Genomic DNA, 12336 nt, shown 5'->3' on the forward strand with positions numbered 1-12336 from the left:
GGCAACTGAATTTGATATAACAAAATGTTAGTTCTCCAAATAAATATATTCATCTTCAGAAAAAAAAAAACGTTATACATCAACATGAATATTCCAAAGATCATGAAGAGTGAATCCGTTACGAATCGGTTCAATCGCCAATCCCAACTCGGGGTTGAGCACCGGTAGCTGCTTCTCGTCAGTCGCGGTGTGCTCCCCGTCAAAGTATGAAGCAAACGCGTCGGGACGGATTTTATCGTCGATTTCTACGTCATCTTCGTTGTTGTCTATGATGTCGATTTCATCGTCGTCCTTGCGGGGCTCTACTTTCTGTAAATGTTTGGTTTTATTTGAACGTTGCAAAATTTTCTAATTTTGCTGAATCATAGGTCAACTTTTGCTGAGTGATCACTTTTATAAGGTGTGGGAGCGAAATTTTGAAAAGGGTCGAAAAAATTGAGCATTGTGGTTTTTGAGGCAACATCCAAAGTTCAGGGAAAGTTCCGCTCACGGCAGTTCAAGTAAGTAGGGTACTGTAGTTTAGGGTAGGATCCTACGTATTGTAGAAACTATAAATTATATAGCCTATAGGACGAGTTCCAAAAAGCCTTTATTTGAAAAATCTGAAGATGATTCTTCATTGAATCATGTAGTAAGGTGCACTAAAACAACATAATGCTAGGAAAGTCGGTGACGTTTTTCATTTTAAAAATACCTCGGCAATCTCCTTGACATACGAAACTCCAAAGATTGGCTTCAACAAATGCGCCTTATGAAGTGATTGTACAGTTTTCAGAAGATTTTGTAGACGTTCAGCAGGATCAACTCTGAATCCCAACACGTACTCTCCGCTGCTGGTAGTTGTCTCAAGAACCAGCGCCATTCCAAACTTGGACTCTCTAACTCTGACTGAATATAGAGTAATGTAGGGGACCGAAACATTGTATCCGATGTTCATCTCTGCGTACCAAACGACACGAATATTCGTGATCACAAAGACTCCGAGACTTCCAGTCTCCGTCGACAGATTCCAGACACCGTTCACCTTCTCGATGATCGTCTCTTGTGGAAGGATCTTCAGAGTTCCGTCCTCACGAATAAACACCCCGCGCATTTTGAGCTCTCTGTACATTTTGGTGGTCTCGTAGGCTCTGCTGATTGATGAGATCGTATTGAAAAGTTTCGAATGAGATGCAGGATTTGTGGTGGTGAAGATGAACTCAAATTTTGTAGTGGTCGCCGAGACTTTGGCAAGTACGTAGATTGCTTCATTGGATATACCACGGTTTCTTGTGACTAGCTGAAACTTTTTTCTTGGAAGTTAAAAAAAGATTATGAGTTTTGATAGGTGGCCGCGAAAAGTAAAACTAGGCCATCGATTTTTCGTTGCGAATTCGACAGTAGAACCCACCGAAGTAGTCTGTTTGCTCTGTACTCCGGTGATCGCATTCCACCCAATCGTGATATTGATCCGAGGCATTGAGGCGGCATGCCAGATTAGGCGTAAGTTGGTGACTCGCATCGTTCCTGAAAGTGTGTCAATTTTTCAAAAAAAAAATCGCGCTTCTTTCAATTTTTCTCTAGTCTAGAGTTTGTAAAGTATGGGCGACCCTAAAAAGAAACGATGCAAATCTGCAAATCGGCAATTGCCGAAAAATTGCCGGAATTGAGGGACGAATTTCCGTTCTAATTGTGACAGCGATATTCAATTTTATTTCGTTTTTTCTATTGTTTTGTTATTTTTTGTATTTTCTTTTAATATCGTATCGATTGATCAATGACTTCGGTAAATCGACACCGCTACAGTAGTCATTTAAAGAATTACTGTAGTTTTCGTTTTGCGTAGATCCTTCCCGCTCTTGCAAGAGATCACCGCTTCGCCGCCAAGTTGCTCGCATGCCGTCATCGCCCAATCGAACATTGTGAGATTCTTTCGAGACGGTAAATCAGCCAACTGACAAATTGCCGGATTTGCCGAAAAAAGGCAAGTGCCAAAAATTTCCGGCAAACGACAAATCGGCAATCCGCCAAAAATTGAAATTTCCGGCAAATCGGCAAATTGCCGGAATTGAAATTTCCGGTAAATCGGCCAACTCACAAATTGCCGAATTTACCGGAAAAACGGCAATTGCCGAAAATTTCCGGCAAATCGGCAATTCGCCAAAAATTTCCGGCAAATCGGCAATTCGCCAAAAATAAAAATTTCCGCCAGATCGGCACACGGCCCGAGAAGTGGTACCTGTACGCAATTTGTCTACCGTACACCTGGACGTTTGGGCGCGTGTATCTCAAAAACGGTTGGTCCAGTTTTTTTGTGATGCATATAAAAAATGTCCGAAATTAAATTCTAAATTTTTTGGACCAAAGCTTTTTTCGTTATCACGCGCCCAAACCTGGTCTACACTCAAATTATCAGTAGAGCGCATTTGCATGAATGTACCACTTGCGGGGCCGTGCGGCAAACCGGCAAATTGCCGGACTTGAGGGACGAATTTCCGTTCTAATTGTGACAGCGATATTCAATTTTCTTTTGTTTTTTCGTATTTTCTTTCAATATCGTATTGACACCGCTACAGTAGTCATTTAAAGAATTACTGTAGTTTTCTCTACGAGATATCTTGCGCGTCAAATATGTTGCGCAATACGCATTCTCAGAATTTCGTGTTCCCGTAATAAGCCATACCTCTGTCTCCATTGTTTCCTTTGGTGTCCTCCACGTGCTCAATCTTCGCTACCTGGATTTCCCCATTGATTAGGCGGAGAAGTCTTGAATTTTTATCAATTTTTTCATTGAATAAAAATATTTAAAACCCACTTATGATCTACATCGAACCGAATCTCCCGGTCTTGCCAGATATCCTCTCCATTGACTCGCTCCATTGGAAGAAATGGGCTCTCTAAGCTCAATGAGTCGCCGCCCGAGTGAGCAGAGTTGCCATGGAGACCGGTGGTAAACGAAGAGAGAAAGAGAAAACGAGATAGAAGTTTCGATTTTTATAATACTAAATAGTAGTATATTATGTTTGCTAATAGTGATATAATAAAAATAAATTATAATTCAACATGAAAAAAAACGGAAATCATCACATCGGGGGGAATGGGGGGACCACTTTCTTTTATACACGGGAAAGATATCGTAGGAATGAATAATGTTTGGTCATCTAAAAATGTTGAAATGAAAGCGGAAAACATGATAAATTAGCCAGAAAAATTTGGGAAAATTCGGGAGAAAACTGGCAAAAAGACGCTCAGAATGACTTCTATGTACAGGAATTTTCAACAAAAAAATAGAAAAAACCGATAAAAACTTTTTTTTTTCGACGTTTTTTTCCAGGTTTCTGACCGATTTTTCCCAAATTTTTGGCACGAAATTTCGATATAATTGAATAAAATATGAAATTATGCGGGCTGATTAATTAACTGGCGACACCCTGCGAGTAGGTTCCAGACGGTGGGCGCAGGGCTTTCGGCAGGAAATGCATTTGGAACGGACTGAACGAGTAGACAGGTTTTCCGACGTTTTTCCGACAATTCTCACGTCGAACACCTTCTTTTCGCAATGATGAAACCACTTCGGACACCTAGAAAAATGAGAAATTTGAAAAAAAAAAAAAAACAGTAAATACGTTTCGAAATTTTGAAAAAATGTTAACGTTCTTTTTGAATTTTTTTTTTCATTTTGAAAATAAAAAATAAACATTTATTTTTCGGCATTTAAATTTGTTGCCACTTTCAGAAATTTTTTGTTTAAATTTTCAGTAAAATAGAAAAGTTTTTGGAATTTATTTTTGAAATTTTTGAACAAAAAATTTTAAAATTTGTTTTGAAATTATTTAGTTTTTGAACATTTCGAAAAAATATAATTTTAGAACTTTCAGGCTTTTGGAAATTAAAAAAAAAATTAAGAGCATTTTTGAATTTCCGCGTAAAATTCGGCACAAAATCTCACCTGAGCCGTATTGAATCCACAAGTCTCTCTCAGCACCCGCCCTTGCTCCAATGTCGACGCCATTCCTGTCCGATCCTTCCCGCTCTTGCAAGAGATCACCGCCTCGCCGCCAAGTTGCTCACACGCCGTCATAGCCCAATCGAACATGGTGAGATTCTTCCGAGACGGCTCACTCGACACTTCATTCACCACCTCCATCACAGCTTCACGTGCTCGGGGGCTCGCTTCGTTGCGATTGGCGAATACGTTGAGCTTGTCCGCTGCATCTTGGTTGACTATACTCTCAAACGACACTCCACCAAACGATTGACCGAATGTCGCCTCGTGATTGACTCCCAAATTGAAGTACGACGTAGTGACTGTGAATTCAGATGTCCATTTGATATGATCTGGAAGCTCATCGAAATAGTCATGAGGCAATGGAATCGCGACTTTCAAACTGCTTCGTGTCCCTTGAATCATTGGAATGCACGTCCGACAAACTGCAGATGGAGCCCGGACAAGACGGAATCGTACCCGTTGCTCTAGGCTTTTCCAGGCTTCCACCGCGTCCTCGATCATTCCCCGCTCATCTCCATAGGCTGAGAGGAAGGAGAAAACTACAAGAAGGAAATCCTGAGTAAATGGCTTCTCGCGCTTCTGAATTCGATTTAAGATCGCTGTCGTTGCAATGGTAATCGCCTGAGATAACACAAAATCCGTTCGAATCAGAATGTGGAAGTAGGCGTGGGCGGTGGCGGGTTTTTGAAGAGATTTCACTAGTGAGAAGAGTTGAGATTCCAGTATAGTATCCGCCAGAGCCAGGAGAATATCAAGACACGTGGATATGGCCTGCCGCGTGTTCTTCTCACAGGCTTCTCGTTCGTGTGGAGCCTCGTTTAACGTGTCGATTACGGCGATCTTTGTGTTGAGGCTCACGCTCATCGCGTCAAGACGGTCGATTTGATTTTGAATGTTGTCGTAGACTCGTGTCTCGGGCATCTGGAATTTAGGTGTGTTTCGATCGATGCATCATGTTTTTTTCGAACAAAAATGTGTTGTTCTAAAGTTTTTAGGAAAGTTTTGCTGATTTTTAAAATTAATTCCTTTATGAGAAAAATTTAAATTTCAAAAAAAAAATATAATTTGTTTTTGAGTCTTGCAGCGAATTCTCAATTTTAAAAATTTTATTCTAGCTTTTTGAGTATGGTACTAAGTTTATCTGTGATTTTTGGTTTTTTTTTCAAATTTAAATTTTTCTCATTGAAAAACTTCAATAAATAGGAAATTGTTTATATCGATATCATGTTTTTTTTGTCAACTAAAATTGTGCTTTTTCGAAATTTTTTGCACAACTTTGCACAATTTTTGGGAATTTCTTTAATTCACTCTATATTTTATGCGATTTCTTCTTTCAAAAATCCAGTTTTTCGATTTTTTTAATAATAATTTTCACTGAAAAAATTGTTTATATCGATGCACCATGTTTCTTTTTCCTATAGACTTGTGTTTATTTGAAGTTTTCAGTATAAAAGCTTAGTTTTTTGATTTTTTTTTCTTCGAAATACTAAAAAAGGGTATAGTTTATATCGATGCGTCATGTTTGTTTCAACAAAAATTTGTGCATTTCTGAATTTTTATTCCAATTTTAATTTTAAAACAGAAACCGTTTTTTTTTTAAATTTTTATCTGAATTTCAAAGTTTTTCTTTGAGAAATTTCCGAAAAAAACTCCAAAATTCTTAAAAATCTTATCTACCTTGGCTCCAGACTCTTCCCTCCGCTTCTCCTCTTCCAGCAGAAGCTCAGAGCACCGTTCAACGTCTGGAAGACTTATGAGCACATCTTTCAGGCCTTCGTACACTTGCTTAATTCCTGCGTGAACCTGTAGACATATCTTGTCGGGACTTCCGAATTTCGCGATTTTCCACTCTTTTTCAATTTTATGACTTAGTTCTCCTATCGTTTTTTTGAGATCAAGCAGTGCTTGTCGTTTCTTCCAGAATGTATAGTCAAAATTGTAGGATGGAACGTCGAGTTGCGAATAGAGTTTCAGAATTCCGCCGTTCTGAAAATGGGTTTATTCTAATAAATTTTTTTTTTATTTTAATAAAATATTGCATAATTTTTACCGTTAAAAAAAACTCACATGATAACGATAAGGAATTGCAGAAGCTGAGCCAGCAGTGATAAAATCCCGTTTATCACTGGAATTAATCTCGTAGGAATGAATATGTAGATTGGTGGGCACGAGACCAAACGCTACCCGCGTCTTTTCTACTGATTTCCGGAAATTTGGACCCTGAAATTATTGGCAAATAATTTGTTTTAATTGCGATTTAATTTTTTGAAAAAAAAACACCAAATTTTTTAAAAGCGTTTTATTTTGGATTTTAGTATTTTTCTAAATTTTTTGATATTGGAAAACAAATTAGAAATTAGTCAAAAATCTAGGTCTCCCGACTATTCTTCTGAAATAGAATCAAAAAATTGGAAAAAAAATCATTAAAAAATTTTTTTTGTAAAAAACTGAGAACCAGTTTAAAAACATTTTTTCAGCTTAAAAAAAAAGAACTGAAAACTGTAAAAAAAATTGAAAAAATTACAAATAAGTCTAAAATGTTAGTTTTTCGTTTTTTTTTCTTACCAAAAATCGTAAAATTCAACTTTTTTGATGTTTTTTATTGTAAAAAATTCCTTTTTTTTAAAGATTTTTCTGGATTTTTTCTAATATTTTTTTTGGCATTTTTGTTGCGTGGATCCTTACAGAATACGCGTCAACAAATTCAAAACATTGCTCATAGGTCTCTGACATTCCACGTAGCTGTCGTATTACTTCATGTAGTCCTGGTATCGAAGATTGAGGCCACGTTTTCAGCCGACTTTCCAATAATCCGGAAAATCTGAAAAAAAAAGTTTATTTTTCGTTTTTTGATACCAATAATTAAATTTTTAATTTCTGTGATTTTATTTAATTTGAAAGAAATAAAAACAGTAGAAAAATGTCTTAAAATTTTGAAAATTGTTTTTTTTTGCATATTTTGGTAGATTTTCTGTGTAGAAAAGTTAATTTTTCAGTTGAAATTCCCATTTTAATACCAAAATCTACAATTTCACATACTCTGAAATCTTTTTCCTATTCAATTTGATAATTTCCTTGGGTAAAATGATTGATAACTTGGTTTCCCACATGCATTCCTCTACAATAACCCGCCGTGCAGGTAAGTTATTCTGTTGGGAGATTGCAAAATTATGAGCAATTCTGAGTGGCGCCGAGAGGTAGAAATTCTGAAAAGCAGAGGTTTTCGGGTCGATTACTCCGTCCGAATCGCCGCCACTGCTTGCCGACGGTGACATTGTGTAGAATTTGTAGGCAAGCTCGTCGAGCTCGGCGCGGGCCATTTGGTGTGAGCACGTGGCGAGCTGGAAGTTTTATGATTTTTTGGAAATTTTTTTAATTGAAAATTCGAGAATTCAGATTTTTTTAAATGAAAAACTGCAATTCGAGACGTCATCGCAGAATTTTCGATTTTTTTTCAGAAAAATCTAGAAAAAATGGTAAGAAAATACATAGCTTTCTGGCTTTTTTTCAAATTTCAAACAACATTTTTTTAAAGCCTAAGCTTAAGCCTAAGCCTACCTTTATCATCCACTGCTCTCGTAATTCTTCACTTTCCACAGATATTTCCAAATTCTCTGCCGGATCCGTGAATGTGAGAAGAAATGTGAATTTTGCGGTATCTGACTGCAAAAATTGTGATTTAAATTGAGGAATTGCAGAGAATTTGCTCCAAAAGTCGTTAAAAATAGTTTTTTTTAAAAGAAAAACAGGAAAATTCAAGAAATTTTCTGATAAAAAGTCTCCTCTGCCACCCAACAAACAAATCGTACATTCTCCTCGAGTTTCTTCAAAACAACTCGCTCTAGCAGGAATATAAGTGGAACACAGGCAGAAGTGACAGCTCCACCGGACTCTTCGACGCACAACACGTTGCCATGGAGAAGGATCTGAGAAAAAAGCGACGTTGATTTATGAGAATTGACATTTACCTTCGCTGAATAGGTTTTTGATTTATAACAAACGGTGGCGGTACCCGATAGATCGTACTCGATATTTTGTTTGTTGAACGCTTTGAATATCTCGTTTGCGTTGTCTTCGTCCATTTTTTGCCCTGAAAAATCGATAATTTTGAAAGAAAAAATTAATTTTGAATGAAAAATTTAAAAATTCAGCAACTTTGAAGCAGAAAAATTAGAAAAATCAGAAAAAATCACGAAAAATCACGAAATACAAATCACGGCCTCCACCACGAGAAATGCGCACACTCTCTCGCTTTTTGTTTGCGCGTTTGCGGACGGCCACCTTGCCTCGCCGCCGCTTTCAGCAGATATTCATGAAATTGAGCCAGAATCGCTATTTTTGAACGAAATTTCGACTAGCAAATCGGAGATTTGCTAGGCTTCGCAGTTTGGTTCGGCGTAGAGTAACTCAAGAAAAATTCGCTTTATTAATATTTAGCCAAGTGTTGAGTAAATGTCAAGTAAATGTGCAGAAGTTTGTCAAGACCGGCCAAATTTAGTTTAATAATAATTTTATAAATAAAAATCTTCACTTTTCAAATCGCACTTAACGGTTCCCCACTGTTTCTACATGTATTCGGGCCTGCGGCCCGCATTGTGAATTATTGGGCCCAAAATAGGCTTAACAGTTGTCCAACGCTTCTATGTGTATTCGGGCCTGTGGCCTTGAACCTGAATTATTTAGCTAAAAATAGGCTTGACGGATCTCCAACACTTCTTCGTGTATTCGGGCATGCGGCCCTCAACTCGGGTTTATTGGGCTCAGAATAGGCTTGATGGCTGTCCAATACTTTTGTGTATTCGGGCCTGCGGCCCTCAATCCGGATTACCTGACCTTTCCAAAAACAGACGTAGTTATGGAAACATACGTCTCATAGAAGGCCTCCAGCCTGCTCTGCTGGGAGTAGGGATAGAAAAGGTCTAAAATTTCTAAGAGTAAGAAGGATTTTTTGGGTTTGAGTGAAAAACAATAGCATTGCAGCCCTCCAGCCTGCCCTGCTGGAAGTGAGGTTTAAAGTGACCAAAATGTCCGAGAAGTGCGGTCCTCCATAGGATTAGAGAAAAAGTAAAAATCTCAAAAAATCTTTAAAATTAAATTCTCCTCACGTTATAAAAATAAGAAATGAAAATTATCGAATTCATCCACAAAAATAGAGAGAGAGAGAGAGTGATAGAAAAGTTTTTCACGTTTAATCCATCTTTTTAATTTTGCTAAATTTGAATGATGGCCTACATTTTGGAAAATGGACCAATTTTTTTTTAAAATAGTTTCAAAAATTGGTAATACAAAGTTCTCTCTTGCGCACAAATTGGAATCAACTGACACAAAAACTGCACGTTTGGGACTGAAAAACATAAAGCTCTTCAGTACAAAGAAAATATTCAAATTTCGCGGTCTCCAGAAACCCGCGCAAATCAGTGTTCTACCCTTCCCAAAACCAATCCCCTCAATAATGACCATGGTGGGGCAACTATTCTTGAGTCATTCGCACTTAGTGAATGCAAAAGCGCCAGCTATGAGCCAAGTTATTAAAGCTCAAAGTTTGTACATTTTTGTCGGACACTCACGTGTCGAAAAGTTGCCCTTATTTTTTTATTTCTGTCAAGAATGCAATTTCCGGATTTAATATAGGAAGAGGCAGACTAGCGCACGCAGTGCGCTAGGCTTCGCAGTAGGTTAAGTTGGTAAACTGGGAAAAATTTGGAACATTTTGGACTAAAATTGACTGAGTTACGATCATTTGAAGATAATATAATTTCTGAGTCTTTTCTATGTGTTTTCCCCTGCGGCCCTCAAGCCGATATGCATGATCTGAAACTGGAAAATTTGTGAAAAAAGTCAACAACTTCTAATTATAAACAGCTTGAGGCAGCTCAAAGAGCGCAAGATGTGGCCTGATTTGGAAAACATGGGTAATTTTGGAAAAAAAAATTTTTTGTATAAAAAAATTAAATAAAAATGTTTAAGAAATGAAAATAATCCAACTCACATCAATGAGCGAACCAAGAGAGAGAGAGAGAGGCAAGGCAGTTTTTCACGTCGATTAAATAAATGTTCATCTTTTTAGTTTTTCGAAAACTTTAATGATGGCCTACATTTTCGAAAGTAGGTCAAATATTTTGAATTATGGCTCAAAAAATCGGGCTCCGTCAGGCCTAACTATGTGTCAAGTTTTGAAAAGATCCAAGAAAAACTCGAATTTTGCATCAATTAAAAGTGGTTTTTTGCCAGTACTAACACATCCACCAAAATGAAGTAGCTTCAGTTTTCCGACTCCCGTGGGCTCCCGGAGCAAAATTGTGCAACCCCGTTTTGATGACCATACTGGGACAGATTTTTGAAAGGGGGAGAAACAAAAATCAAAATTTTCGGGCCACTCCCCGCTGAGCTATAAACTCTCAAAGTACCATTACATGTTTTTTGGACATCATGTGTCGAAAAGTTGCCCTACTTTTATTTTTTCGACAAAAATGGACAACCTTGCAACATTGGGATTTAATGTAGAAGGGAAGGCAGATTTTTTTTCACAGAAATAGTGAAAATTAATAACGTGGAAAATCGGAAATTACAAAAATAGTTAATACGAGCTGTTTTTCAGTGGTTTTTAGCAAGAATTAGATGGAATTAGAAAAATTCTGGACAGAAGAGCACTTTTTTAGATTGAAAATTATTAAATATGGTACGATGAGTGTATTTGAACGGCTTAAATAAAGAAAATATGTACGACTGTGGCTTCGGGCTGATTCTCGCTCTTCTCGTGGTGAAGTGTATGTACTTTATGGACTTTGAACTACAACTTTTTTCGCGTTGGAGATAGAAACTAGCGGTGAACTGACAAAATGAACATCACAAATAGGTGAACATTTCTTTAGTTGACAATTTTTTGATATCTCGTTCCACTAAAAAGATATAGCTATGATTTGATGAATGAAGTCCCAGTTACAGTACCCTCTCTTAAAACCATCAAATCTCTGTTCTCGCTGAAGATACAAAAATATGTTCAACTGAGAAAATGTTAAGCAGATAAAAAACAACATTTACCAGCAAAAACTACATTTCTATCTACAAAAATAATAGATTTTGACTTTTGAAAATTGATCATCTTAAACTGGCCATGTCAAAAAATCCTGAACATTAAAATTGAGTTTTTTATCGGAAACATACTCTATATAAGATATCTAACAAATTTGTAGTTGACTACTTTCTTCTAATGTCTTTATTTTTTGAGTTATGAACTGATCTCTGATTTTCTCATAAATACGGCTTTCGGGGCCTGTAAAAAATTTGTCTTACTAGTTAGAAAAATATTGTCAACAGAAAAAATGTTCACAATGTCACACTGAACATTTTGTTAGTTGACAACTTTTTTGTAACTTTCATAGGAGCGGAGATAGGAGCATCCAAAGTGTGAGGGCGCAGTAGAGTGGGTACTACTGTATCAAAGCACCCAACCTTCTACATCAAATAACATCTTTCAACATTGACGGATTTTTATGTGTGATATGTCAAAATGTGCGTATTAAAAATTAGAACAATCGTATTGTTTCCGATTTTTGAGTCCAAGCCAACTATTTCCTGAAAATTTGGTCATTTTAGTACTGTAGTCAACCTTCTAGATCAAATAACATCTTTCAACATTGACGGATTTTTATGTGTGATATGTTAAAATGTGCGTATTAAAAATTAGAACAATCGTATTGTTTCCGATTTTTGAAATCTTTCATTTTACGGTCACTATCTTCCGGAAAGTGCTGAAATTTTGAGCTGTAAATGTTTGATGTCAAAAAAAGTTTCTCTCATAACTTATTTATTGGGGTTTTTTTGTATTAACTCATTAATTGGGAATATATTGAATACATTTTACAAAAAAAATTTGGGAAAAAATCTTAAACTTGCTCGTTTTAGAGGGGAATGTGTAATATTATGTTCACTCTCTTCACTTATTTCAATGACAAAACTATTCTGTGAAATTTATGCCAGACTGTAGAGGACAGTACTCTTTATCCGTTCCAATTGTTTCTTTTCAGAAATATGCAATTTCCTTTCTTCCCGACTCGTTCTAAGTGAGGTGGTTGAGCGCGCACTCTCGCCATGTTGTGGAGGTGAGAGACGCAGAGACCGCCTTTTTCTCTGCGCTCTCTCTGCGCATTTCTCGTGGTGGAGGCCGTGTCACATCGTAAATCGACAGGGACGAGGAGAATTCTAGGCCACGTCTCCTCCGAGAGGAGTACGCCGAGTTCTCCATAGGACCCGCTCGATAAATTGAGCAATGCTCCTTTTTTCTTGGAATTTTTGTTTTTAATTAGTACTGTACTTGATTTTTCATTTATTTTCATAACTTTTTCGCG

General features: G+C 37.1%; 2 protein-coding genes across 2 annotated transcripts; both read right to left on the reverse strand.

The window, feature by feature from the left end:
- Positions 1-31: 31 nt before the first annotated feature.
- bbs-5 (BBSome complex member bbs-5) lies at positions 32-2983 on the reverse strand. The gene is made up of 5 exons (NM_066871.2): positions 2795-2983; positions 2663-2745; positions 1391-1506; positions 695-1279; positions 32-309 (listed from the first exon to the last, which is right to left on the reverse strand). Exons 1-5 carry the CDS (start codon positions 2857-2859, stop codon positions 73-75), a joined length of 1086 nt encoding a protein of 361 aa, NP_499272.1. The 5' UTR covers positions 2860-2983; the 3' UTR covers positions 32-72.
- On the reverse strand, positions 2964-8078 carry inpp-4B (PH domain-containing protein). The gene is made up of 9 exons (NM_001379887.2): positions 7957-8078; positions 7798-7914; positions 7547-7651; positions 7028-7329; positions 6674-6809; positions 6056-6208; positions 5666-5974; positions 3929-4909; positions 2964-3560 (listed from the first exon to the last, which is right to left on the reverse strand). Exons 1-9 carry the CDS (start codon positions 8068-8070, stop codon positions 3396-3398), a joined length of 2382 nt encoding a protein of 793 aa, NP_001366686.1. The 5' UTR covers positions 8071-8078; the 3' UTR covers positions 2964-3395.
- Between the last annotated feature and the right edge of the window lie 4258 nt (positions 8079-12336).

The sequence above is a fragment of the Caenorhabditis elegans genome, chromosome III (assembly GCF_000002985.6).
Source record: "Caenorhabditis elegans chromosome III".
NCBI classification, from domain to species: domain Eukaryota; kingdom Metazoa; phylum Nematoda; class Chromadorea; order Rhabditida; family Rhabditidae; genus Caenorhabditis; species Caenorhabditis elegans.